The sequence below is a fragment of the Saimiri boliviensis genome, chromosome 1 (genome assembly GCF_048565385.1).
Source record: "Saimiri boliviensis isolate mSaiBol1 chromosome 1, mSaiBol1.pri, whole genome shotgun sequence".
Taxonomy (NCBI): Eukaryota; Metazoa; Chordata; class Mammalia; order Primates; family Cebidae; genus Saimiri; species Saimiri boliviensis.
In genome coordinates this window covers 229,530,314-229,554,177 of record NC_133449.1, presented here as the reverse complement: position 1 = coordinate 229,554,177, position 23,864 = coordinate 229,530,314, and the positions used below count along the sequence as shown (strand labels likewise).

Sequence of the window (23,864 nt, the reverse complement as noted above, 5' to 3'; positions counted from 1 at the left end):
ATACTTTCCAACAGAACCACGTATCATTAATATTTCGTTATATGATTAAGTGTTGTTCTACAGCATAATTTTTAATGGCTTTATAGTATTTGAGTGAATAATTTGTCCTTAACCATTCCCCTGTGTTTGAACATTTGGTTTGTTTCTAGTTTTTAGATAACACAGATAAGCATTTTGTGCATAAATTCTTTCTATACTGAGAATCACTTTTTTAGTATTTCCAGAAGTAGTATTTGAAGCAAGTACTGTGGATAGTTTTAAAGCCCTGAATTTAGTTTTGGAAAAGTTTTTAACTGCAGACTAGTTGCCGTCTAAGTGTTTTTCTTTTCTATTGACTTATTATGTGGATGTAGTATAAATTGGCTTCGGTGTTAGACTTACACAAAGAATGTAACTCTATTGTTACTATAAGTTTCCCAAAGCCAAATAATGTGTAGTTTCTGAAGTGTTATTACCATCCTTTTTTTTTGAGATGGAGTCTCACTCTGTTGCCCAGGTGACCCCTGAGTTCAAGCGATTCTCCTGCCTCAGCCTCCCAAGTAGCTGGGACTGTAGGCACACCCCCCCACGCCCAGCTAATTTTTGTATTTTTGGTAGAGATGTGCTTTCACCATGTTGGCCAGGATGGTCTCCATATCTTGACCTATGATCTACCCGCCTTGGCCTCCCAAAGTGCTGGGATTACAGGCATGAGCCACTATGTTGGCCACTACTGTCTATTTTTATTAATATGCATGGATAGTGGAAAGATTGTAAGATTTCTGTTGTTACCCCAAATAAGAAAGACTGAAATGGTAGATTACAAATTTTATAATTAAAAGCTCTAATTAATATAGAAATGAATTTGGTTTTTATTTTAGACAGTTTTTTTTAAAGAAAAGTTTAGTGTTTAGAAGTTGTGACCTTACATGGGTATAAGTAGAACTGACTTTCATAAGGTAATCCTTGATATTTTATGAATTTAGCCGTTCTTTGTAGATTGCATCATTATTGCTCTATTTTCTAAATTATGAACTGCATGTATTTGCTTTCGAAGAAGTAACCATTGTGTATTTGCTAATTTACTAGCCTTTTTAGAGGAAACACAATATGTAGACAGAGCTTTTAAATTTTTTCCCCTGTATTTTTATTTATTTATTATTATTATTATTATTTAAAGATGGGGTTTCACTGTGTTTGTCAGGCTGGTCTTGAACTCCTGACCTCAGGTGATCTGTCCACCTTGGCCTCCAAAGTGCTTGGATTACAGGCGTGAGCAACCATCATAATTGCTCTATTTTCTAAATTATGAACTGCATATATTTGCTTTCAAAGAAGTAACCATTATGTGTTTGCTAATTTACTAGCCTTTTTAGAGGAAATATAATATGTAGACAGAGCTTTTAAATTTTTCCCCTGTATTTTATTTGGCTTTTTATTCCTGTTGTTTTAAAGTATATGATGCTGTAATTCCAGATTATTTGAGAATATGTAACTTAATGGGATAACTTGCTCAGAAATGTTTTTGGTTACATAGTTTTGTTTATCTGGAAACGATTGTGAGATTTAAAAATTTCCAGCTGGGTGTGGTGACTCCTACCTATAATATCGGTGATTTGGGAGGCTGAGGTGTGGGGGGATTGCTTGAGTCCAGGAGCTTGAGGCTGCAGTAAGCTATGATTGTGCTACTGCACTCCAGCCTGGGCCGAAGAGCAAGATTTCATCTCTTTAAAAAAAAAAACATTTAACATTTTTCTTTGGGGTAATTGGAACCTTAGCAGTATGTTACTGATCTTTCGACTGTGATCTTATTTTATATGTTTAATATACACCAAATCACATTAAAAATGCAGATCTGTGGCCTTTGGGCCCATGTTATTTTGCATTGTGGGATGGATGAGCATTAATTTAGTTAGTAGGAAGGAAGTTTATTCATACTTCAGCTAAAGTTTATTTATTTATTTTTTTATTTTTTCTTAAATAGTTGTGTGGAGTTTGACCTGAATGTAAACAATATTGTTGGAATAAGAAACACATTCCTTCTCAGAACTTATGCATACCGTAAGTTTTTGGTTTGTTTCTAAAAAATTATCAGCCTCTTTTTTCTTTATTCATTTTTAAAGATGTTTGTTGTAAATAGTGACATCTCTTTAGTTGTGTTTAAGTATAATGTATCTTATTTTATTTGTATATGTTTCTACACTAAAATCATATACTATCAGTTATAGGTGAATCAAGTGGCATTTTAATAATTCATAATTTTTAAAAGGTAAACTAAGGTAAGTTTTAGACATAAGACACATTTATGGTGAACAGATATAGTGTGTAATATACACGGAGACAGTGTTCTTTATTTTGGCATGGAGCTAGGAAATGATGTAGACTTTCAAAGAAACTATAATGTCTCTTACCATGTTTAAGTTTTAATTTTACTTTCAGTTGAAAATCGAGTTCGTCCATTAGTGCTGGTGATTAAGAAGTGGGCAAGTCACCATCAGATTAATGATGCCAGTCGTGGTACTTTAAGCAGCTATAGTCTTGTATTGATGGTTTTGCACTATTTACAAAGTAAGTATAATGGGGTTTTACCCAATTTTTAAAAGTAAAAGGCACTTAACTTTGTTATGATGTCTTCTCTCTTGACCCTATTTTCAAATAGTATTGTTTTAAAAAGTTCTTTCTAAGGTCCATAAAACACATTTCCTGTTTTGCTGCTTTGAACAAATGTTTTAGAAATGTTATTCCTTGGAAAATATTAAGAAGTTTCACTGTGTGTTTTTATTTTTTGTAAGTTTTTCTATAGTCACTTTTGTTTTCAAAGAACTTTCATCACTGAATTGTGGACCCATTACCTTGAGGCAGACGAATGTACAAAAGGCCTATAAAAGTTAGCTCAAGCACCGTTCATCATACGTTAATTTAATTTAAGACAGGAATTAAATTATTTTCCTTTTGGTTAAAGAAGCTTTTAATCTCTGTGAGTTGCCGTCTTCGACTAGATTTTATCTTTATAGGACTGTTGTATCAGATTGGCTCCCAAATTTAAATTTTGTCTGGTTAGTCATTGTTGATGAGGCCATTCTGGTAAGAGCCATACTTTTGTTGCATGCATAGTGGCAAACAGTAATAAGTGAACACTTGTAATTTGGACCATTCCTAAGATAAATGTGAGAATTTTTACGGTATTAAAAATTCCCTGGAAGTATGGGACAGACTAACTAGATCTAATTGGATCCTTTACTTTCATTATTTCTCAAAGAAAAGGTATATAACAATCCAAGAAATAAACATTAAGCCATTTTATGCTTTCTACTCAGCTGGACACCAAGAATTGTTAAAAGATGGATGCATCTACCATTTTGTCCTTATTAGACCAGGAGAGTGAGATGTTTAATGACTAACTGACCAACTGAACATAGGAATATCTGGTGACCTGAAGACTGAGTGAAAGACTTTATGTGAATGTAGTAGAAGACTGGTAGGATATCTGGGGCTTGATCTGTTCTGAATTGATGATATCTCCATAGCTTAGAATTTTGGTTTCCAAAGATAACAATCATAGAATAAAACATATTTTAGCATATGTAATACTCATTTTTTCATTTCATGAATATGTATAAAATGCCTACCAAATAAATGCTAGGTATTCTAGGATTTGGGAATACAGCAGTGAACAAAATACAAAAACAATTGTCTTCTTCATGAAGCTTACATTTTCGACTTGTAAATGTTTCATAGCTGTTACCTACCAAAATGTGAATTATTAAACAACTCACAGATTACTAATAAAATGTGACATTTTTACCACTGTTGTGAATTGAGCTCTGATAGAGCAATATCAACATGTGATATACTCAATAACAAATTGTTACAGTGTAGTCATTAAAAAATACCTATTGAAAAATACCCTTTTATTGCATTGTTCAGTGCTTTTTGTATTTAGATTCTGAAAGAGATAACAGAGATAATATTAGCAATTTTGTCAGTGGCAGCTTGGGCTTGGAAAGTTGAGATGATTTGATGCCCTTGCAGCCGTGTTTCTGTACTGAGGATACAGGGAACTGGGACGAGGAGAAGGTACCCTTTCCTTGCGATGTGGATCAGCAATGGTTAGGGTTGGAGATTACAATTTTGTATGACCTAATTCCTGGTAGAATGGGCTTCTTTGGATAGGGATTGAGGATGATACCCAAATTAAGAATTTGTTTATTTATTTTATTTTTTTGAAACAGAGTTTTGCTCATTTTGCCCAGGCTGGTATGCAGTGGTGCAATCTTGGCTCACTGCAACCTCTGCCTCCTGGGTTCAAGCGATTCTCCTGCCTCAGCCTCCCAAGTAGCTGGAATTACAGGTGTCTGTCACCATACCTAGCTAATTTTTGTATTTTTAGTAGAGATGGGGTTTCACTACGTTGGCCAGGCTGGTCTCTAACTCCTGACCCCAGGTGACCTGCCCACCTCGTCCTCCCAAAGTACTGGGATTACAGGCATGAGCCACTGCACCTGACCAAGAATTTCTTTAGAGTGAGTCATTTCTACTAATAGGAGGATAGACAGAAGTGATTGGGACAGAAACAAAGATTGTCCTACCAGTGCCTTAAAAAAGAGCAGTTCAGAGGTAAGATTGGTTGTCAGGAATTCTCTATTTTATTTCAAAATTATTATGTTTAAAATTATGCTTAAAATGTAGTGATATTCAGATCGTTATTTTATATTTTAAAATTCATTTTGAATAAGTTGTTCATACATATCATAGAAAATCCTGAGAATATACTGAAGTGGACAGAAAAAAATACATGTGTATTTTCATACTCAAAGATTGTTATTGTCAATATTTTATTTTTTTTGGCTTTTGTTTTCTTTGCAAAGGTTTAAAAATGTTTAGCCAAGCATTAAATATCAAGTTCAGGTCTTTTAATTCCAAAAGTTGGGGACAAATGAAAAAAGGGTGTATGTTCTTTTTTCTTCTACAAAAACATGGTTTTCTTAAATAATGTCCTTACATTTTCTTTTACCTGTTCATTACATGATTCTCAGACTTGTAGATTTCAAGGAATAGTAATTTCAAAAAAAAAAAAAAGAACCAAATTAGAGTTTTTATTGGCTATGTTAAGTATCAGAACCAAAAAATTGCCACCAATTACTACCATTACTTCTTAAAGATAGTGCATAAAATACCAAAAAAGGAATGATAGAGTAATGAACAGACCATCACAAAAAACAGTGTAATTGTTACACCCTCCCCACTTTTGGCACACAAACACAGGTTTTAATTTTTTTAGTTTATCACAGCTTAGTAACCTTTCCCCTATGGTGGAGAATTAGAGGAGCATTTTTTCATATTAATTGGAGTAATCTTAGAGCCAGGTAGTTCTCAAGAAAATCTTGATTCTACCTTTAGACACATCTTCATCCCACTTTTGTCTGGAGATAGGATGCCATTATTTGACCAAAGTGTTTACATTAATATTCTTAATCTTCTTAGTATATCAACCTTTTCCCTTTTTGGTAATCAAAATTTTATGGTATACTCCTAGGGTAAAATTGGCATTCTACATTCTTGACAGAGAATATAATCTTAAACTCTGTCCTATTATTTATAAAAGTTCACTTGAACACGTATTACAGACATAGGGGTTAATATTCTTAAATTGACAGTTTTTAAAAATGACAGAATGGAGTACTCAGTCATGCTGAGAGTGTTGATTTGGTACAGCCCTTTTAGAAAGCAGTGTTGCAATATTTATGTTTATATCCTTTCACTTGTTTCATTTCTAGAAATTTATTCTAGTGTAGTAGTGAGTGTTGAGTATATGGATTTACATATAAGACTATTTTTTATGTTCTGTAAATAATAAAAGATTAGAACTCTAAATTTTCTAGAACAGGGGAATGGTTAAATTAATTACTATACCCTAATATAAGATCTGCATCAAATACTGAAAAGGTAGATGCCAAAATTGTATCAGGGGTTTTTATGGACCATTATAGTGAAGTTCTCTATACTTCACTGTACTTGCAGATGTTTTATAATATATGAGAATATATTTTCCTTTGGATACTGGTCTCAAATGATTTTTTTTTAATTTATCAAGAGAGACAAAATAGTTTAAATGGGCCAGTCATCAGTTTTATGAATCAGTCATCAGAGAGGTTTGATAATCTTCTTTAGTGTTAACATTTTTCAGGCTAATCTTAGTACATGTATTTTTATTGCTGACTAGTCTTGAATATATACTAGTTTGATGATAGATTTTCCTCCTAAAAGAATTTGAAACATAATGATGTTGGCTATTTTAGATACTACTTTATGTGTCAATCATTTTTGTTCAGTTTTACAAAATATATGTCAATCTTGGACATAATGTTACTTTATAATATATGTATATTCAGGTTAACCCTAAACATGTTTTTTCAGTGAACGCTGTCCTCCTATGATTGTAGTCTACTTTCATTAAAAATGGAATAGGAGGATTTCTTATATATATAAAATATAAAAAATATATAGCACTCACCACCATTCAATGTCTATTTATGTTTTAGTTATGATTTAAAGATGAGATTTGACTAAAGCATTTAGCATACATGGACATTCGTAATATGTGCTGCACTCCTTAATTTTTACTGATTACCTTATAAATTTTAAATTAGACTTCTTTAGATAAATGTACATTAATCACAGTTGCCCCCATGTGCTGTTGAAAGCAAATTAAAAATTTTAAATTAGGCTGGGTGCGGTGGCTCACACCTGTAATCCCAGCATTTTGGGAGGCCAAGGTGGGCTAGTAATGAGGTCAGGAGTTCGAGAGCAGCCTGGCAAACATGTTGAAACCCTGTTTCTACTAAAAATACAAAAACTAGCTGGGTGTGGTGGTGCGTGCCTGTTATCCTAGCCACTTAGGTGGCTGAGGCAGGAGAATCGCTTGAAACTGGAAGGCAGAGGTTGCAGTATGCTGAGATTGCGCCACTGTACTCCAGCCTGGGCGAAATAGCAAAACTCAGTCGCAAAAATAATTTTTTTTTTTTTTTTTTAATTAGGGCCAGGCACAGTGGCTTATGCCTGTAATCTCAAGTGCTTTGGGAGGCTGAGGTAGGGGGATTGCTTGAGGCCAGGAGTTTGGGACCAGCCTGGGCAACATAATGAGATTCCCCCACATCTACACAAATAAAAAATAAAAAAATTAATTGGGCCAGCTACTCAGGAGGCTGAGGTGGGAGGATTGTTTGAGCCCAGGAGTTTGAGGTTGCAGTGAGCTATGATTATGCCACTGCGTTCCAGTCTGGGCAGCAGAGTGAGACTGTCTCTTAACAAAACAAAAAAATTAAACGTTACTATTTTGCCATTGTAATAAAATCATATTAAAATTTAGTATAGATTTTGCCAAACATTTGATTTTTTACCGGGTGGTCCCATTTACTGAAGTGGTTTGTAATGAATGGCACTGCAATCAACCATTCCCAGGTCTTTCTTGAAGGACATCAGCTACCCAGAGCTAATGTGTTCCATACTGGCAAATTTAAGCTACTCCTCCCTAGAAGAAATGAGAGTGATTTAAATAGATAGTTGCTTTTCTTGGCAGTATCACATAACAGTGAGGGAAAAGGGCAAGCAAGAGTCTGCAAGGTATATTGAGCAGTTCCAGCCCTGTCACAAGAAACTAGTTTTTGTGACTTTGGTCAAGGTATTGTACCTCACTGGCCTTAATCTCACCTGTAACACAAACAGTTGGATTAAATGACCTTTATGTTTTGTTTAACTTCTTTAATGCTTTAATATCTTTTTTGCCATAAACAGAGAAAGGAAATGGGTCCTCTGTATGTAGATAGGTTAAAAAGATAACACATTTCCTAGAATAAATTTCAGTACTCAGTAATTGATTACAGATATTTGAAGATGACTGATCAAAGTATGAGGGGGAATTGAGAAGAGATTTTAATTAAAATATAAGATTAAGAGTTAGTGAAAAAGGAGGCAGGGTGCGGTGGCTCATGCCTGTTAGTTCCAGCACTTTGGGAGGCCAAAGCAGGTGGATCAGTTGAGGTCAGGAGTTCGAGACCATCCTGACCAACATGGTGAAACCCCATCTCTACTAAAAATACAAAATTAGTCAGGCATGGTGGTGTGCACCTGCAATCCCGGCTATTTGGGAGGCTGAGGCAGTTGAATCACTTGAATCCAGGAGGTGGAGGTTGCAGTGAGCCTAGATCACATCATTGCACTCCAGCCTGGGCAATGAGAGGGAAACTGTCTCCAAAAAAAAAAAAAAAAAAAAAAAAAAATTAATGAAAAAGGTAAGATCATCAATTGGCTAGAAATAATAACATTGCCGGGTGCGGTGGCTCAAGCCTGTAATCCCAGCACTTTGGGAGGCCGAGGCGGGTGGATCACGAGGTCAAGAGATCGAGACCATCCTGGTCAACATGGTGAAACCCCGTCTCTAATAAAAATACAAAAAATTAGCTGGGCATGGTGGCGTGTGCCTGTAATCCCAGCTACTCAGGAGGCTGAGGCAGGAGAATTGCCTGAACCCAGGAGGCGGAGGTTGCGGTGAGCCGAGATCGCGCCATTGCACTCCAGCCTGGGCAACAAGAGCGAAACTCCATCTCAAAAAAAAAAAAAAATATAATAATAATAATAATAACATTAAAGAATATTCATGGAATGTTTACCATATTCTTAGGCACAGAGCTTTCTGGTAGGCATTTTAAAATTGTCCTTGCATAGCTTGAGCAACATGGCAAATCCCCGTCTCTACCAAAATACAAAAATTAGCTGGATGTGGTGGTGTACACTTGTAATCCCAGCTAGTGGGGTGGCTGAGGCGTAAGGATTGCTTGAATCTGGAAAGTGGAGGCTGCAGTGAGCCGAGATAGTGCCACCGTACTCCAGTCTGGGTGACAGAGTGAAACCCTGTCTCAAAAAAAATTAATAAGTAAATAAAATTGTCCTTGCATTTTCAAAATTAACAATTCTTAGTACAATTAAAGATCTGCTATTTAACATTTGAATTTTTGATATATCTATATGGAAAGTTTATAGGTATAAAGTTGTGGGGCCCCTACCGGCAAGCTGTCATGCAAGCTACAGGCAAAGTAAAATCTTGTGGATTAGCTATATTCAAGGCATTACTTATTAATCATGTACTCTAATAATGAGCTTTTGTTTTGTATTTAGTTTACTTTTGAGAGAGAAATTTAAAGGAAGACTTGTAGTCCAAAATTCTTATGTTAAAATAGATATTATAGATTAGATTTTTCCAGAATTTATGTGGTTTTGGAGTAAGATACACATTTTAAAAACTGTTAGTCTCAGTGAGTATACTTAGTATACTCATTGAAACTAATAACAGGATATTCCTAATAAATAACTGGTGTGGTACACTCATTGCTTCTCTGATGCCTAGTGTTTATAAATCTTTTAATGTTGTAAGATAAATAATTTACTTAATGATAATCCCGCCTCCAAAAACTTATAAATGGCTGAGTTCTAAAAGCTCTTTTGTCCATTGAAAGATCCTCAACCAGTGGCTAGTATGTTTTTCTCTCCTAGCATTCTAGTTATAGTACCAGAATGAGATAAAGTTTCTTTATTCTAATTCTCTTTTTTTTTTTTTTTTTGAGACAGAGTCTTGCTCTGTTGCCCAGGCTGTGGTGCAATGACACAATCTTGGCTCACTGCAGCCTCCGCCTTCTGGGTTCGAGAGATTCTCCTGCATCAGCCTCCTGAGTAGCTGGGATTACAGGCGTGCACCACCATGCCCAGAAAATTTTTGCATGTTTTGTAGAGACAGGGTTTCACCTTGTTGGTCATGCTGGTCTCGAACTCCTAACCTCGTGATTCACTCGCCTCAGCCTCCCAAAGTGCTGTGATTACACATGTGAACCACCTCACCCAGCCTTACTCTAATTCTCTGCAATCTTTTCTTTATCCTTTATTTTATTATACTTTTAGTATATGAGGATATTCATTGGGAAAGGAATGTAAGTTTTAAAGTAAACTAATTTCTTGTGAGATTTTCCAATTTGACTTCTGTATTATAACCAAAATTACTAGAAAGCCATTAGAAAGAGTTATATATCTAGAGACATTAGAATTAAAGTGAGTGGGGTTTGAGTTTTTACTTGGCAGGTCTTCTAGAATGTTGAGTGTTTGAATGCCTCTTAGGGGAAAGGAATATGTATATATATCCTTACTTCCTAAGAGTGATTCTGGTAAGTAATGATTGAGTGTTTTCTACTAATATTCTCAGTTGTATACTGAGAACATGCAGATATATTATGGAATTTTATTTATACCAGTTTTCAACTTGGCGATGAAATGTGATACAGAAGGGAAATTTAAATAAAGCATCCTACTTTGTACTATGTAGTAAAAATTTATACCCTTGTAATTATAGTTGGAGACCATGTAAGTTGGTCATAATGGTTCATTATATGTACATTAATATATTTCAGAAGACATTTTTTAAAGTTTTTGCTAAATCACACATTGAAAGTGAGTTACTTTGCTTTGTTACTGAGTTTGTGTAGTTAAGTTATACATAGTGTATTCCTAATTCTTAAATACTTTATAATTCTTAAATTTGAAAATGGATTACTTGTATTTTACCATACTCGTGACATTATATTTTACAGTTAAGATATTACAAATATTAGGCACTGTTGTACAGTTATTTCTTATGAATATTAGGCACTTTGCCTTTTTATATTTTTTTCATATTAAAACAATGTAAAATTACTGTTAATGCATGTAGTGAGACTGAATTTATTTAAAATTATTGAATGGTGAAGGATGATAACAATATGGTGGTAACATGAGGATAATGATTTATTTGTATGAAATTTTATTTTAGAGCAGATTAGATTTCTAATCTACTATATGCACTTAGATTTTTAACTTTTGCTGAGCATTCTGTGTAGTAATGAGGTTGAAGATTTTTTTTGAGTTTGATTTTTTGTTGTTGTTTGCAATATATCAGTTTCCTGGAACAATTTCAATTTTGGTATTGTTTGTCAGTGGAAATTATATAATAAAGGGGCAGTTACAATAGAACTGTTTTTTTCTCCTAGCGTCACTGAGCTATATTTTAAAAAATATAGTTTTTGATTGCTACATCCATCTTAATAATGTCCATTCAGTATCTGTAGAGCAATCCTTGTCTTGGTTATTTTGTGTGTATGTCTGATGTTGGACAAATTACATGTGTCCCTTTATTGATAGCCTGTTATTCTAAAACCATGTGAGGAACATTGGTTTACATAGGGATATATATATAGCGTATTAGTAAAACCTTGATTTTTCAACTTAAATATGTTTTAAATACAAACTTTTATGGATCAGAATTAATTTCATGAAATATTTGAAAACTGTTGAGTTTTAGCATAAACCCTTATAGTCTCATACCTGGGATGTAGCTGACAAATTATTGCATTGTAAAATGAATCATGTGAATCACGGAAGCTTTAAACTTTTTCTTTTTATAGCCCTACCTGAACCCATCCTTCCATCCCTCCAAAAAATTTACCCAGTAAGTGTTTCTTATAAATTATTATAATACATTTTATGTCAAGTGTATGTAGAACTATTATAAGTAGTATTAATGTAACTATAAAAGTAGTAAGGCTTAAGTACATGATAACATTTTCTATATAGGCCGAGGCATTTACCAGGAGAACATTTAAAATGTTTCGTATACTTTTTCAGAAAACTCTCATACATTATTTTGTTATTGGCAGACAGTCTGGTCAGTTGTGTTAATGGTGGAATTTGTTTTGCATGATGCTTAAGATTATCACTAATGGATATTAAATATCCTCAGTTGGTTAAGGCCCATTTGGCCTTATTCTAGTTTTCTTCCTACTATTTTAAAATACAGCTTCACAGCATTTCTTTAGTTAGTAACTCAGACATTTTTTAGATCAGTATATTTAACTTTGAAAAGCATGGGGAAAAGAAGTTGAACAATTGGATAATCTTTTTATCGTTAATTTGATCTTGCCAAGTAATAAACTAAAACAGGTAATTTTAGTACACTATTCTTGTCTGTGTAATACTATGAATCCTGCTGACATTAATTGGAAATATGCAAGAAATGAAGTGTGACTACTAGAAAAAATCTAGTATATACTTAGTTTGAGTTTAGAGACACGTAGGTTATATACGTATTCATAACCTGTAAGAATCCTTGTGTTTCTTTTTCAGTTTTCATGTGTTCTTTCTCCAGGATTCTCTGTTTCTTTGTTTTATAGTCCGACCATTAGTGTTTTTCTCCATAGTCATCCTTTTTCCTGCATTTATTTGGAAATATATTTAAACTACTTGTTGAGAATGTTTGACTACTCTGAAACCACATAATTTTTACATGTTGGTTTCATTTACTTACAAGAAGAGATGCCTTCTAAACTTACTAAATGGTCATCTTACAAAGGGAAGTATAACCAGCCTAAAAGATTAATTTTCAAAAACCTATTTGTTGTGTCACACAAATAAAACAAATTTGCTTGATGTGGAACATCAGTGAAATGTAGTTTAATATCTGATAATTGAGAAGAACTGATGTTCTTGGTTTTGAACGTATGTTACTATTGTAATGCACACGTGCAAGTTGCTGAATAATAAAGGTTCATTTTAATAAAGCCTTACCTTAGTGGAGATCTCCCATTTTGTGGAAGGTCATCTACTAGAAGAGACTATAACAAGAGCCTTTTAGAATCTTGCTAATCTCAGCTTCCTTTTTTTTTTTTTTTTTTTTTTTATTATTATACTTCAAGTTCTGGGGTACATGTGCAGATCATGTAGGATTATTACACAGGTATACACATGCTACGGTGGTTTGCTGCATCCATCCCCCCATCACCTACATTAGGTATTTCTCCTAATGTTATTCCTCCCCAATTCTTCTGCTATAATGCAGAATTATTATCATGAGTTTCCAGTATATCTAAGGATTAGTCTTTATGCTTTCTTAAACATTATGAGAAATGAAAGAATCAAAGTACAGAAATAGAAGTCACTTGAACTTTTTGGCCTTTTTCTTTTTAATATTTCTGTGTATTTATATTTTTTGTAGAGATGGTCTTGCTGTGATGCCCAGGCTGGTCTCAAATTCCTGGCCTCAAGTTATCCTCCTGCCTTGGCCTCCCAAAGTGCTGGGGTTACAGGCATGAGCCACTACACACAGCCTATTGGCCTTAATTTTGAATGTTTTCCTCTCTCCATAAAGTACTGACTCTTTAGTTCATCCTGAAAGGTCATATTTCATTTTATTGACTCAACCTTATCTTGCTTTAAGACCCAGGTGTCAGTATAGAAAGAGCTGCATATGTTCTTTAGCAAAGGAGCTGATAGTTAAACTTATCCCTAAAATAGTTTATTATTGTGTATTGAAAAATGCTTCTGCAGCTATCTCACTTAAAACTCTATGCTACATGAAGCCCTTTTCACTAATACAGGAGACTGGTGAAATATCAGTGTACTGTGGTTGGGGCCAGAGGTAATGCTTTTATGATAATCAGGTTCTTTCTAATGGTCGCATTTTCACTTCTGTGTTTTTCTTATTATCTAGCATTCTCCCATGACAGAGTCCTGACTTCCGTTCATATCCACTACCTCTGGCCCTACGCTCTCCATCTGTTTTGCTTCTAAGTTTATTTCTATATCTTGTAATGGGGAAATAGATTTAGCCCCAAGGCCTTAAAAAATACTAATATAGCAAGACCTGCCAGATTAGGAATCTCCCAATTTGCGTTCACATATGGTTACATTGCCACCATAGATATTTAAATAATTTGCCTTTACTCTAAGATTGATGTTTACATGGATAGGGACTTACTACCTTCTCTTACACAAGATTTTTTGTTTTTGTTTTGCTTTGTTTTTTGTTCTGGTCAACAGAAACATTTTTAATGGTCCGGCTGATGGAACAGACAAATCAGCTTGTTTCCTATTAATAATGACCATCGTTTATTTAGTATCTATTATATGTCAGTACACTGTACATTTTATATACAATTTGAAAAGTCTTGAACAAATAAACTTGCAAGGTATTATCCTTCTTTCACCAATGAAGAAATTGTTTTAGAAATGTTACATGATTGATCCAAGTGGTACTAATAATTTTTCCATTGTACTGTTTCTTGGAGGAGGGAAAATTACAGTAGTATTCACTAACATTTTATCTAATTTCTGTTGCTTATTACATTTTATTTGTATACATCTGATTGTTCCTATACAGATATACCTTTGTTTAATGACGGCAGCTATGGCAGAATTTCAGCTTGTATAAATGAGTTTGAGACTGACTTACCGTTTTAATTAACAACAACAACAACAAAAAACAACTTGGTTACTTTACAAAGGAAACCACAGGGTTCTTTAAATTTCAAGCTTCTCTAATATAAAATAGGGTTTTGTTTTTAAAATAAAACAATTTTGGAATGGAATAAATTTGTTAATATACTGTGTTTTTTAGAATTTTTATATTTTCAAAATTTATGATAAATTATTTTAAATATTTTAAAAATTGGTATATTTCAATTCAGTTATGATATGAAAGGGATAGAAGGCTATCAACATCTTTAAAAACTATATTATAGTATAGAATTACTGATCATTACTAAATTCTTATTGACTTAAAAACAACATAAATGTTAGAGGGCAGAGTATTTACTATTCAGTTAAAGAAATGAAGCTGAGAAAGTTAAATAAATAAACAGATTAAGCTTATGAAAGGATCTTTATTTTAATGCAAGCATATTATTATAAGGTAACTTAAATTTATGCTGGGTAGATTTATCAATACCACTTGTATTTTTTAGCTATTTGTTTCCTTCCCTAAAAGTATATTCATACTCTAGGAGAACATTTATGTTAACAGATGAGAGTTGCAAGAAAATAACGCTCTTCTTTTTAATAGTATGGAAATAAAGAATTCTGAGAATGTAGAGCTTTTCTGTGTAGTTATGTTAAAAACACCTTAAATTATACATATACAGCAATGTGCTGCATGATGATGTTTTGGTTCATGACAGACCACATACATGATAGTCATCTCATAAGATGGTAATAGAGCTGAAAAATTCTTGTCACTTGGTTTTGCTGTACTATGCCTTTTATCATTATTTCAGAGTGTCCTCATTATGCTTATTTAAAAAAACAAGCTAACTGTAAAGTGGCCTCAGGTAGGTCCTTCAAGAGATATTCCAGAAGAAGTCATTGTTATTATAGGAAGTGGCAACTCTGTGCATGATATTGTCCCCAAAGACTGGGACAAGATGTAGAGGTGGAAGACAGTGATAGTGATGATCCTGATACTGTTTAGGCCTAGGCCGATTTGTATGTTTGTGCTTTCTTTTTTAACAAAAAAGTTTAAGGAAAAAAATCTAAAATAGAAAAAAGCTTATAGAATAAGGATATAAAGAAAGAAAATATTTTTTATCATTGCACAATGTGTTTGTGTTTTAAGCTGTGTTGTTACAGAATAGCCTAAAAGTTAACAGGTTTTAAAAATAGGCAGGGCATGGTGGCTGATGCCTGTAATCCCAGCACTTTTGGAGTCTGAGGCGGTAGATCACAAGGTCGGGAGTTCAAGACCAGTCTGGCCAACATAGTGAAATCCCATCTCTACTAAAAATACAAAAAATTAGCTGAGTGTGGTGGCATGTGCCTGTAATCCCAGCTTCATGGGAGGCCGAGGCAGGAGAATTCCGTGAACCTGGAAGGCAGAGGTTGTGGTGAACCAAGAATGTACCATTGCATTCCAGCCCAGGCGACATTGTGAGACTCTGTCTCAAAAAAGTTTTTAAAATAAAGAAAGCTAAGGTTTATTACTGAAGAAAGAAAAATTTTAAAATAAACTTAGGGTAGCCTAAGTGTACAGTATTTATGAAGTCTACAGTAGTTTATAGTAATGTTCTGGGCCTTCACATTCACTCACTACTCACTCACTGACTTACCCAGCAACTTCCACTTCTGCAAGCTCCATTTATGGTAAGGGTATACTTTTTTTAATCTTTTATACCATATTTTTAGTGTACCTTTTCTATTTTTAGATATGTTTATATATACACATACTTATTGTGTAACAGTTGCCTATGGTATTCGGCACAATAACATGCTGTACAGGTTTGTAACCTGTGCAGACATACCTTTGAGGTATTGTAGATTTGGTTCCAGGCTACCACAATAAAGTGAGTCACTTAAATTTTTTGGTTTCCCAGTACGTGTAAAAGTTATGTTTATACTATCTTGTAGTCTGTTAAGTGTATTATAACATGTCTAAAAAATGTACATACCTTTGTTTAAAAATACTTTATTGCTACAAAATGCTAAGGATGGGCTGAGCTTTCAGCAGGAGTTGTGGAGATTCTTGCTTTGATATTGATGGCTCCTGACTGATCAAGGTGGTAGTTGCTGAAGGTTGGGGTGGTCTTGGTAATTTCTGAAAATAAGACAGTGGTAAAGTTTCCCACATTGATTGACTCTTCTTAACAAAAGATTTCTCTATAGTGTATGATGGTCTTTGCTAGCATTTTACTTATAGTAGAACTTCCTTCAAAATTGAAGTCAGTCCTGTCAAACCCTGCCACTACTTTACCAGCTAAGTTTATGTAATGTTCTAAATCCTTTGTTTACACACTTGAAAGTATTATCCCTCTTTCACTAATGAAAAAACTAAGTCTTAGAAAAGTCATATGGTTGATCCAAGCAATACTGGTATTTTGTTGTCATTTCAACAAGATTCACAGCATCTTCACCAGGAGTAGATTCTATCTTAAGAAACTGCTTATCTTTGCCCATCCATAAGAAGCAGAAGAACTTCATCTGTTAAAAGTTTTATCATGAAATTGCAGCAATTCAGTAATATCTTCAGGTTCCACTGCTAATTCTAATTCTCTTGCTATTTCTGCCACAACTGCAGTTACTTTCTCCACTGAAGTCTTGAACCTCCCAAGGTCATCTAAAAGAGTTGGAATTAACTTCTTCTAAAACTTCTGTTAATGTTGATATTTTGACCTCCCATGAATCATGAATGTTCTTACCACTATCTAGAATGGTGACTCCTTTCCAGGTTTTCAGTGTACTTTGTCCAGATTCATCAGCAGAATCACTCTCCATGGTAGTTATAGCCTTGTGAAATGTATGTCTTAAATAACGAGACTTGAAAATGAAAATTGCTCCTTGATCCACACAGTAGATGTTGTGTTAGCAGGCATGAAAACATTAATGTTTTTGTACATCTCTATCAGAGCTCTTCAGTGATTAGGTGCATTGTCAATGAGCAGTAGTAGTAGGTCTCAAGAGTGGGCTTAAAATACTCAGTATACTGTGCTGTAAAGAGATGTGTTGTCATTGAGGCTTTATTGTTCCATTTATAGAGAACTGGCAGGGTATATTTAGCATAATTCTTAAGGGCCCTGGGATTTTGGCATGGTAAATTAGCATTGGCTTCAACTTAGTCACCAGCTTGTCCTTTGAAACGTTGAAGCCAGGCATTGATGTCTCCTCTGTAGCTATGAAGATTGTAGATAGCATCTTCTAATAGAAGGCTGTTTCATCTACACTGAAAAATCTGCTGTTTAGTGTAGCTACATTCATCTGTTGTTCAGTGTAGCCACATTATCTTTGCTAGATAACTTCTGGATAACTTGCTATAGCTTCTCCGTAAGCACTTGCTGCTTCACTTTGTGATTTTATGTTACATAAATAGAATCTTTCCTTAAACCTCATAACTAGCCTCTGCTACCTTCCAACTCTTCTTTTGCAACTTCCTCACCTCTCTCATCCTTCATAGAATTGAAGAGAGTAGGGCCTTGCTCTGGTTAGGTGTTGGCTTAAATGAATATTGTGGCTGATTTGATCTATCCAGACCAATAAAACTTTCTCCATATCAGCAATAAGGCTGTTTTCCTTTTTTTTTTTTTTTTAAATCATTGATGTGTTTACTGAGGTAGTACTTTTAATATCCCTCAAGAACTTTTCCTTTGCATTCAGAGCCTGAATGTCATTGGTGCAAGAGGCCTACTTTTTGGCTTGTATTGACTTCAACATGACTTCCTCACTAAGTGTAGTCATTTCTTGCTTTTCATTTAAAGTGAGAGATGTGTGACTCTTTCTTTCACTTGGAGGGTCAATGTGGGGTTATTAATTGGCCTAATTTCAGTATTGTTGAGTCTCAGAGAATAGGGAGGGCTAAGGAAGGGGAAAGAGACAGGGGAATTGCCCGTCAGTGGAGTAGTCAGAATACACATGACATTTATTGATTAAGTTTGCAGTCTTATGTGGATACCATTTGTGGTACACACAAACTGTTAACAGTAGTAACATCAAAGATTACTGTGAACAGATCACTATAACATATAATAATAATGAAAAAGTTTGAAATATGAGTATTACCAGAATGGAACACAGAGACCTGAAGTGAGCACATGCTGCTGGAAAAATGGCACTGCTGATAGACTTGCCAGATGCAGCAGCATTGCTGCAAACTTTCAATTTATACGGTAAAGTGAAGCGCAACAAAACGAGGTGTTCCTGTATGTGTATTTATATATATGTTTTCCAAGGGTTTTCCATTTAATTTTTTTTTAACTTGAAGAGAAATGAAATTGGCTTCAACTTAGTCACCTACGTGTCTTCTAAAGGATCAGCATTTAAAAATCGTTTGGAAAATGTTTTCAGGAATTAATAGGTCATACATTTGATTATTAGAGGCTCAGAATAAGATATCAACCTAAAATATTTAATAAATCTTCCCTCTATATAGGTACACAAGCAACAGTAAATATTTGTAACCCAAAAATGTATTTATTAAAAAGATGGATGTTATCAGTTTAACTGCTGTTCTCTGGACTTAGTTTGTAATTTTACGGCTGCTTTCTTTCTCTTTGAATTTTGGGTTGCTCTTTATGTACTTTCTAAAATATTAGTTTAAATTCAGAACCCCCTTGTCCTATCTGAAGTGGCATGTATTTTTCTTAAACACGTAACTATAGTGGGGAAGCTCCCTTTTAAAGAAATTCTTTTTTTGGAGGGAGAGATGGAGTCTTGTTCTGTCACCCAGGCTGGGCTAGAGTTCAGTGGCGTGGACTCAGTTCACTACAGCCTCCACCTCCCGGATTCAAGCGATTGTCCTGCCTCAGCCTCCCGAGTAGCTGGTATTACAGGTGCCTGCCACCACGCCCAGCTAATTTTTGTATTTTTAGTAGAGACAGGGTTTCACCACGTTGGCTAGGCTGATCTCGAGCACCTGACCTCAAGGGATCCACCTGCCTTGGCCTCCCAAAGGGCTGGAATTACAGGCATGAACCACCGTGTCCAGCCTTAAAGAAACTCTTCATTGAAATTTTAAAGCAAAGAAGCCTTCTTTCTGTAGTGTGAATGATCACTAAAAACTGGGTATTTCTTTTCTTTTCTTCTTCTTTTTATTTTGAGACAAGGTCTCGCCCAAATCGGAGTGCAGTGGTACAATGATGAGCCCTCCCAGGCTCAGCCTTCTTAGTGCCTGGGATGACAGGTTTGCGTCACCAGGCCCAGCTAATCTTTCTAATTTTTGTAGAGGTAGGGTCTCACTGTGTTGCCTAAGCTAGTTTCAAACTCCTGGGCTCATGGATTTCATGATTCATATTGTTAGGAAATTATACTTTATTTTATTTAATAATCTAAATTTCTTTGTTTGCCTGGAGATGGAATGTGATCATTTTTCACTTAAGCCTTACGTCATTTTAAAGAACAGTTGCCAAAGATTGATCCTTCTGTCTTGGTCTCCCAAAGTGCTTGGATTACAGGCTTGACCCACCATGCCTGGCTTAGGGGATTTCTTAAGGATAGATGGAATTACTCTTTACTTGTGGCTGATTTTAGGTGTCCTCATGTTTTTCCATTTTTTTTTTTTTTTTACTTTTTTTTTATTGCATTTTAGGTTTTGGGGTACATGTGAAGGACATGCAAGATTGTTGCATAGGTGCACACATGGCAGTGTGATTTGCAGCCTTCCTCCCCATCACCTATATCTGGCATTTCCCCCCATGCTATCTCTCCCTAACTCCCCATCCCCCGCTGTCCCTCCCCTATTTCCCCCCCGACAGACCCCGGTGTGTGATGCTCCCCTCCCTGTGTCCACATGTTCTCATTGTTCAACACCCACCTATGAGTGAGAACATGCAGTGTTTGATTTTCTGTTCTTGTGTCAGTTTGCTGAGAATGATGGTTTCCAGGTTCATCCATGTCCCTACAAAGGACACGAACTCATCGTTTTTGATGGCTGTGTAATATTCCATGGTGTATATGTGCCACATTTTCCCTGTCCAGTCTATCATCAGTGGGCATTTGGGTTGGTTCCAGGTCTTTGCTATTGTAAACAGTGCTGCAATGAACATTCGTATGCATGTGTCCTTATAGTAGAACAATTTATAATCCTTTGGATATATACCCAGTAATGGGATTGCTGGGTCAAATGGAATTTCTCTGTCTAGGTCCTTGAGGAATTGCCACACTGTCTTCCACAATGGTTGAACTAATTTACACTCCCATCAACAGTGTAAAAGTGTTCCTATTTCTCCACATCCTCTCCAGCATCTATTGTCTCCAGATTTTTTAATGATCGCCATTCTAACTGGCGTGAGATGGTATCTCAATGTAGTTTTGATTTGCATTTCTCTGATGACCAGTGATGATGAGCATTTTTTCATATGTTTCTTGGCCTCATGTATGTCTTCTTTTGTAAAGTGTCTGTTCATATCCTTTGCCCACTTTTGAATGGGCTTGTTTGTTTTTTCCTTGTAAATCTGTTAGTTCTTTGAAGATTCTGGATATCAGCCCTTTGTCAGATGGGTAGACTGCAAAAATCTTTTCCCATTCTGTTGGTTGGCGATTCACTCTACTGACTGTTTCTTTTGCTGTGCAGAAGCTGTGGAGTTTGATTAGGTCCCATTTGTCTATTTTGGCTTTTGTTGCCAATGCTTTTGGTGTTTTGGTCATGACGTCCTTGCCTACGCCTATGTCCTGAATGGTTTTGCCTAGATTTTCTTCTAGGGTTTTTATGGTGTTAGGTCTTATGTTTAAGTCTTTAATCCATCTGGAGTTAATTTTAGCGTAAGGTGTGAGGAAGGGGTCCAGTTTCTGCTTTCTGCACATGGCTAGCCAGTTTTCCCAACACCATTTATTAAACAGGGACTCATTTCCCCATTGCATGTTTTTGTCAGGGTTGTCAAAGATCAGATGGTTGTAGATGTGTTGTGTTGCCTCTGAGGCCTCTGTTCTGTTCCATTGGGCTATGTCTCTGTTTTGGTACCAGTACCGTGCTGTTTTGATTACTGTAGCCTTGTAGTGTAGTTTGACGTCTGGTAGTGTGATGCCTCCTGCTTTGTTCTTTTTGCTTAGAATTGACTTGGCTATGCAGGCTCTCTTTTGCTTCCTGAAAATGGCCATACTGCCTAAAGTAATTTACAGATTCAATACTGTCCTTATCAAGCTACCAGTGGCCTTCTTCACAGAACTGGAAAAAACCACCTTACACTTCATATGGAATCTTTTTCAGTTTTGGTTCAGATTTCTGCTTCATTTCTCCCTCAGTAAGCATGACCTGACCCTTTTTGTGCATAACCATGAAAAAGAACAGTGGCGCTAAGACAAGACTGGTCAAATTGTTGGTCTGAGGTCATTCATCATTTTAATGGAGTGGATCTCATGTCTTCAGTTCTTAATGTCATAATTGCTGACCTTTTTCTTTAAATTATTGAACAAAATAAAAATTTTAAAGGAGGTACAAACATTTTTAAACTTCAGATAAGAAAGTGACTTCTATTTTAGCATATTTAGTTCATAAATTGAATGCTAATTGTGCTTGGTGCTAGGAATCAGAATTAGTAAGAAGCTTTCAGAGCAGAAGCTATTAAACAGTGAGCTGCTTATTTGATCTATATTATACCTATTGTTTGATTTGCCTGAAAATAACATTTAAATTTTATGATTTTAAATATTGTTGCCCTAAGTTCAATTTTATACCTAACAAGAGTCAAAGGGGAATAGAGGCACTGCATCTGCTGTTCCTTTTGACTTTAGTCTTTACTAATTGAGGTTTCTTTCCTACCCTGTCCTTCTTTAGACACTTAAAATTTCTACTTGAATCTTAAAATGTAATTAGTACCGCAGCTGTTAGAAATGTAAGGGAAAGTCCCAAGTTGAGGAGTGTCCACTTTATGAATTTGGTTGGAATAGAATTATTCTGAGAGATAATCATTTCTTGGTAGTTAACAATTATTGATAGAATTATAGGTAGTGGAACAAGGGAGGAGATATTTTTGTTTTCTTGCTCCTTTGTTTTTACTCATGTTTTGGGGGGCACTAGCATTAAATGATGCACTATGCTGTTTCTCTACTATCACTTCATTATTTAGAGTCTCTAACTTTTAACTTGGCATTATTTAGATGTCTTTAATTACATTAGTATCTATAAGCCCAGGGTTGAATAGACAGTTTGGAATCTTAACTGTAGTTGTCATTCTGCTGCCTTAACTAATTGCTTTTTTTTTTTTTAACCGAAAAATCAATTTTTATTCTGATGGCAGTGGAGAGATACAGAAAGCCATTCTCAATGGCACTGTGCAAATTACCTTGTATTATTTTCTAATTGATGTATATATATGACTTGTTAATTTTTATAGTGCATTTAATATATTTCTGAGCCAGAACTTGCTGTTAATAGAGGAAAGATGGATATGAAAATGAATGGCATACAATAGGAAAACAGAATAAGTACCCATTAGTATTCTTTCAAATAGGCATCTTTGTTCCTGGATTTCAGGCAAATAATATCCTCCTTTATAAACATGGTAAAAGTTTGCTGAATATTGCTTGTTGGTATGTTTCTTTCTTATTTTCCCTGCATTCTTTGTCTTTCCAAGTTTAATTCAGGTTGAATATCTCTCTTCTCTTGCCTCTAAGACAGAGAAACAAAGCAAAATTTATAAAATCTTAAAATTAGTATAAGTACTATTTCTATGTTAAAGTTACTCTTATGGCCTTTGAGAGAAGTTTGAAGTGACAGAAAAAACTCTTACTTTGTGCTTGATATAGCCTTGAAGTATAATTGCTCCTTGTGGGAATAATTAAGAATGAATGAGATAACCTTTATGAAGAAATCTGTATGGTATTGGGTAGAATCTTGGTATGGTATAGTAAGGTTTTATTTATGAGTTAGAAAATCTTTTGCCAATTAGTGATCTGTTTGGCTAACTGAGTGATATACTCAAGCCAAGGATTAGAATGTCAGTTTTTCAGGTACATTCTGGCCTACTGCAAATACTGATGAAGTCTTTAGTGGAAGAAAAATTTCAGGTTTCCAAATTGCCAATGCAGAGAAAATTTCTTCTCTCTTTTTCAAAGAGGAGCCGAGTTCAAGATTTATAAAGTTTCTTAGTGTATGTTTTAAATGGCTTTACATTTTTTTTCCTTCTTTTTGACAGGAATCTTTTAGTCCTGCTGTACAGCTGCACCTTGTACATCAAGCTCCATGTAATGTTCCTCCTTACCTCTCAAAGAATGAATCAAACCTTGGGGACCTCTTACTGGGCTTTCTTAAATATTACGCTACAGAATTTGAGTAAGTAAAACTTTAAATTGTATTTTTTTACACACATATATGTATATATGAGTGTATATATAAAAGTGAATGCTGCAAATTTGGGCAGAAGCTGTATTTGTCACTTCTAGTGCTGTAAAGTTGCCCAGAAATGTATAGTTTATAAAAATTTCCTGTGTAACAATGAATTATCGGAAGCGAATTAGATTTTATATTCTTAGCTAATAAACAAATGTGTAGGTTAGTAAGCCCAGTTTTAGTTGATTTCAGTATTGATTGGCCCAATGTGTTGGTCCTATGCAGGTGT

At 35.0% G+C, this 23,864-nt stretch overlaps 1 protein-coding gene across 5 annotated transcripts in view; it reads left to right on the top strand.

Annotated features, from left to right (window-relative positions):
- TENT2 (terminal nucleotidyltransferase 2) overlaps positions 1-23,864 on the top strand; it is a 62,562-nt gene that overhangs the window by 25,761 nt on the left and 12,937 nt on the right. For all 5 annotated transcript variants that reach the window (XR_012513411.1, XM_074384338.1, XM_010340879.3 and 2 more), the window contains exons 10-13: positions 1,964-2,040; positions 2,419-2,547; positions 11,463-11,506; positions 23,442-23,578. Coding sequence is in view for 4 of the 5 variants with exons in the window: in XM_074384338.1 (XP_074240439.1) it covers positions 1,964-2,040; positions 2,419-2,547; positions 11,463-11,506; positions 23,442-23,578 (387 nt within the window). In the remaining variant the exon portion in view is untranslated. The remainder of the gene's footprint in view (positions 1-1,963; positions 2,041-2,418; positions 2,548-11,462; positions 11,507-23,441; positions 23,579-23,864) is intronic.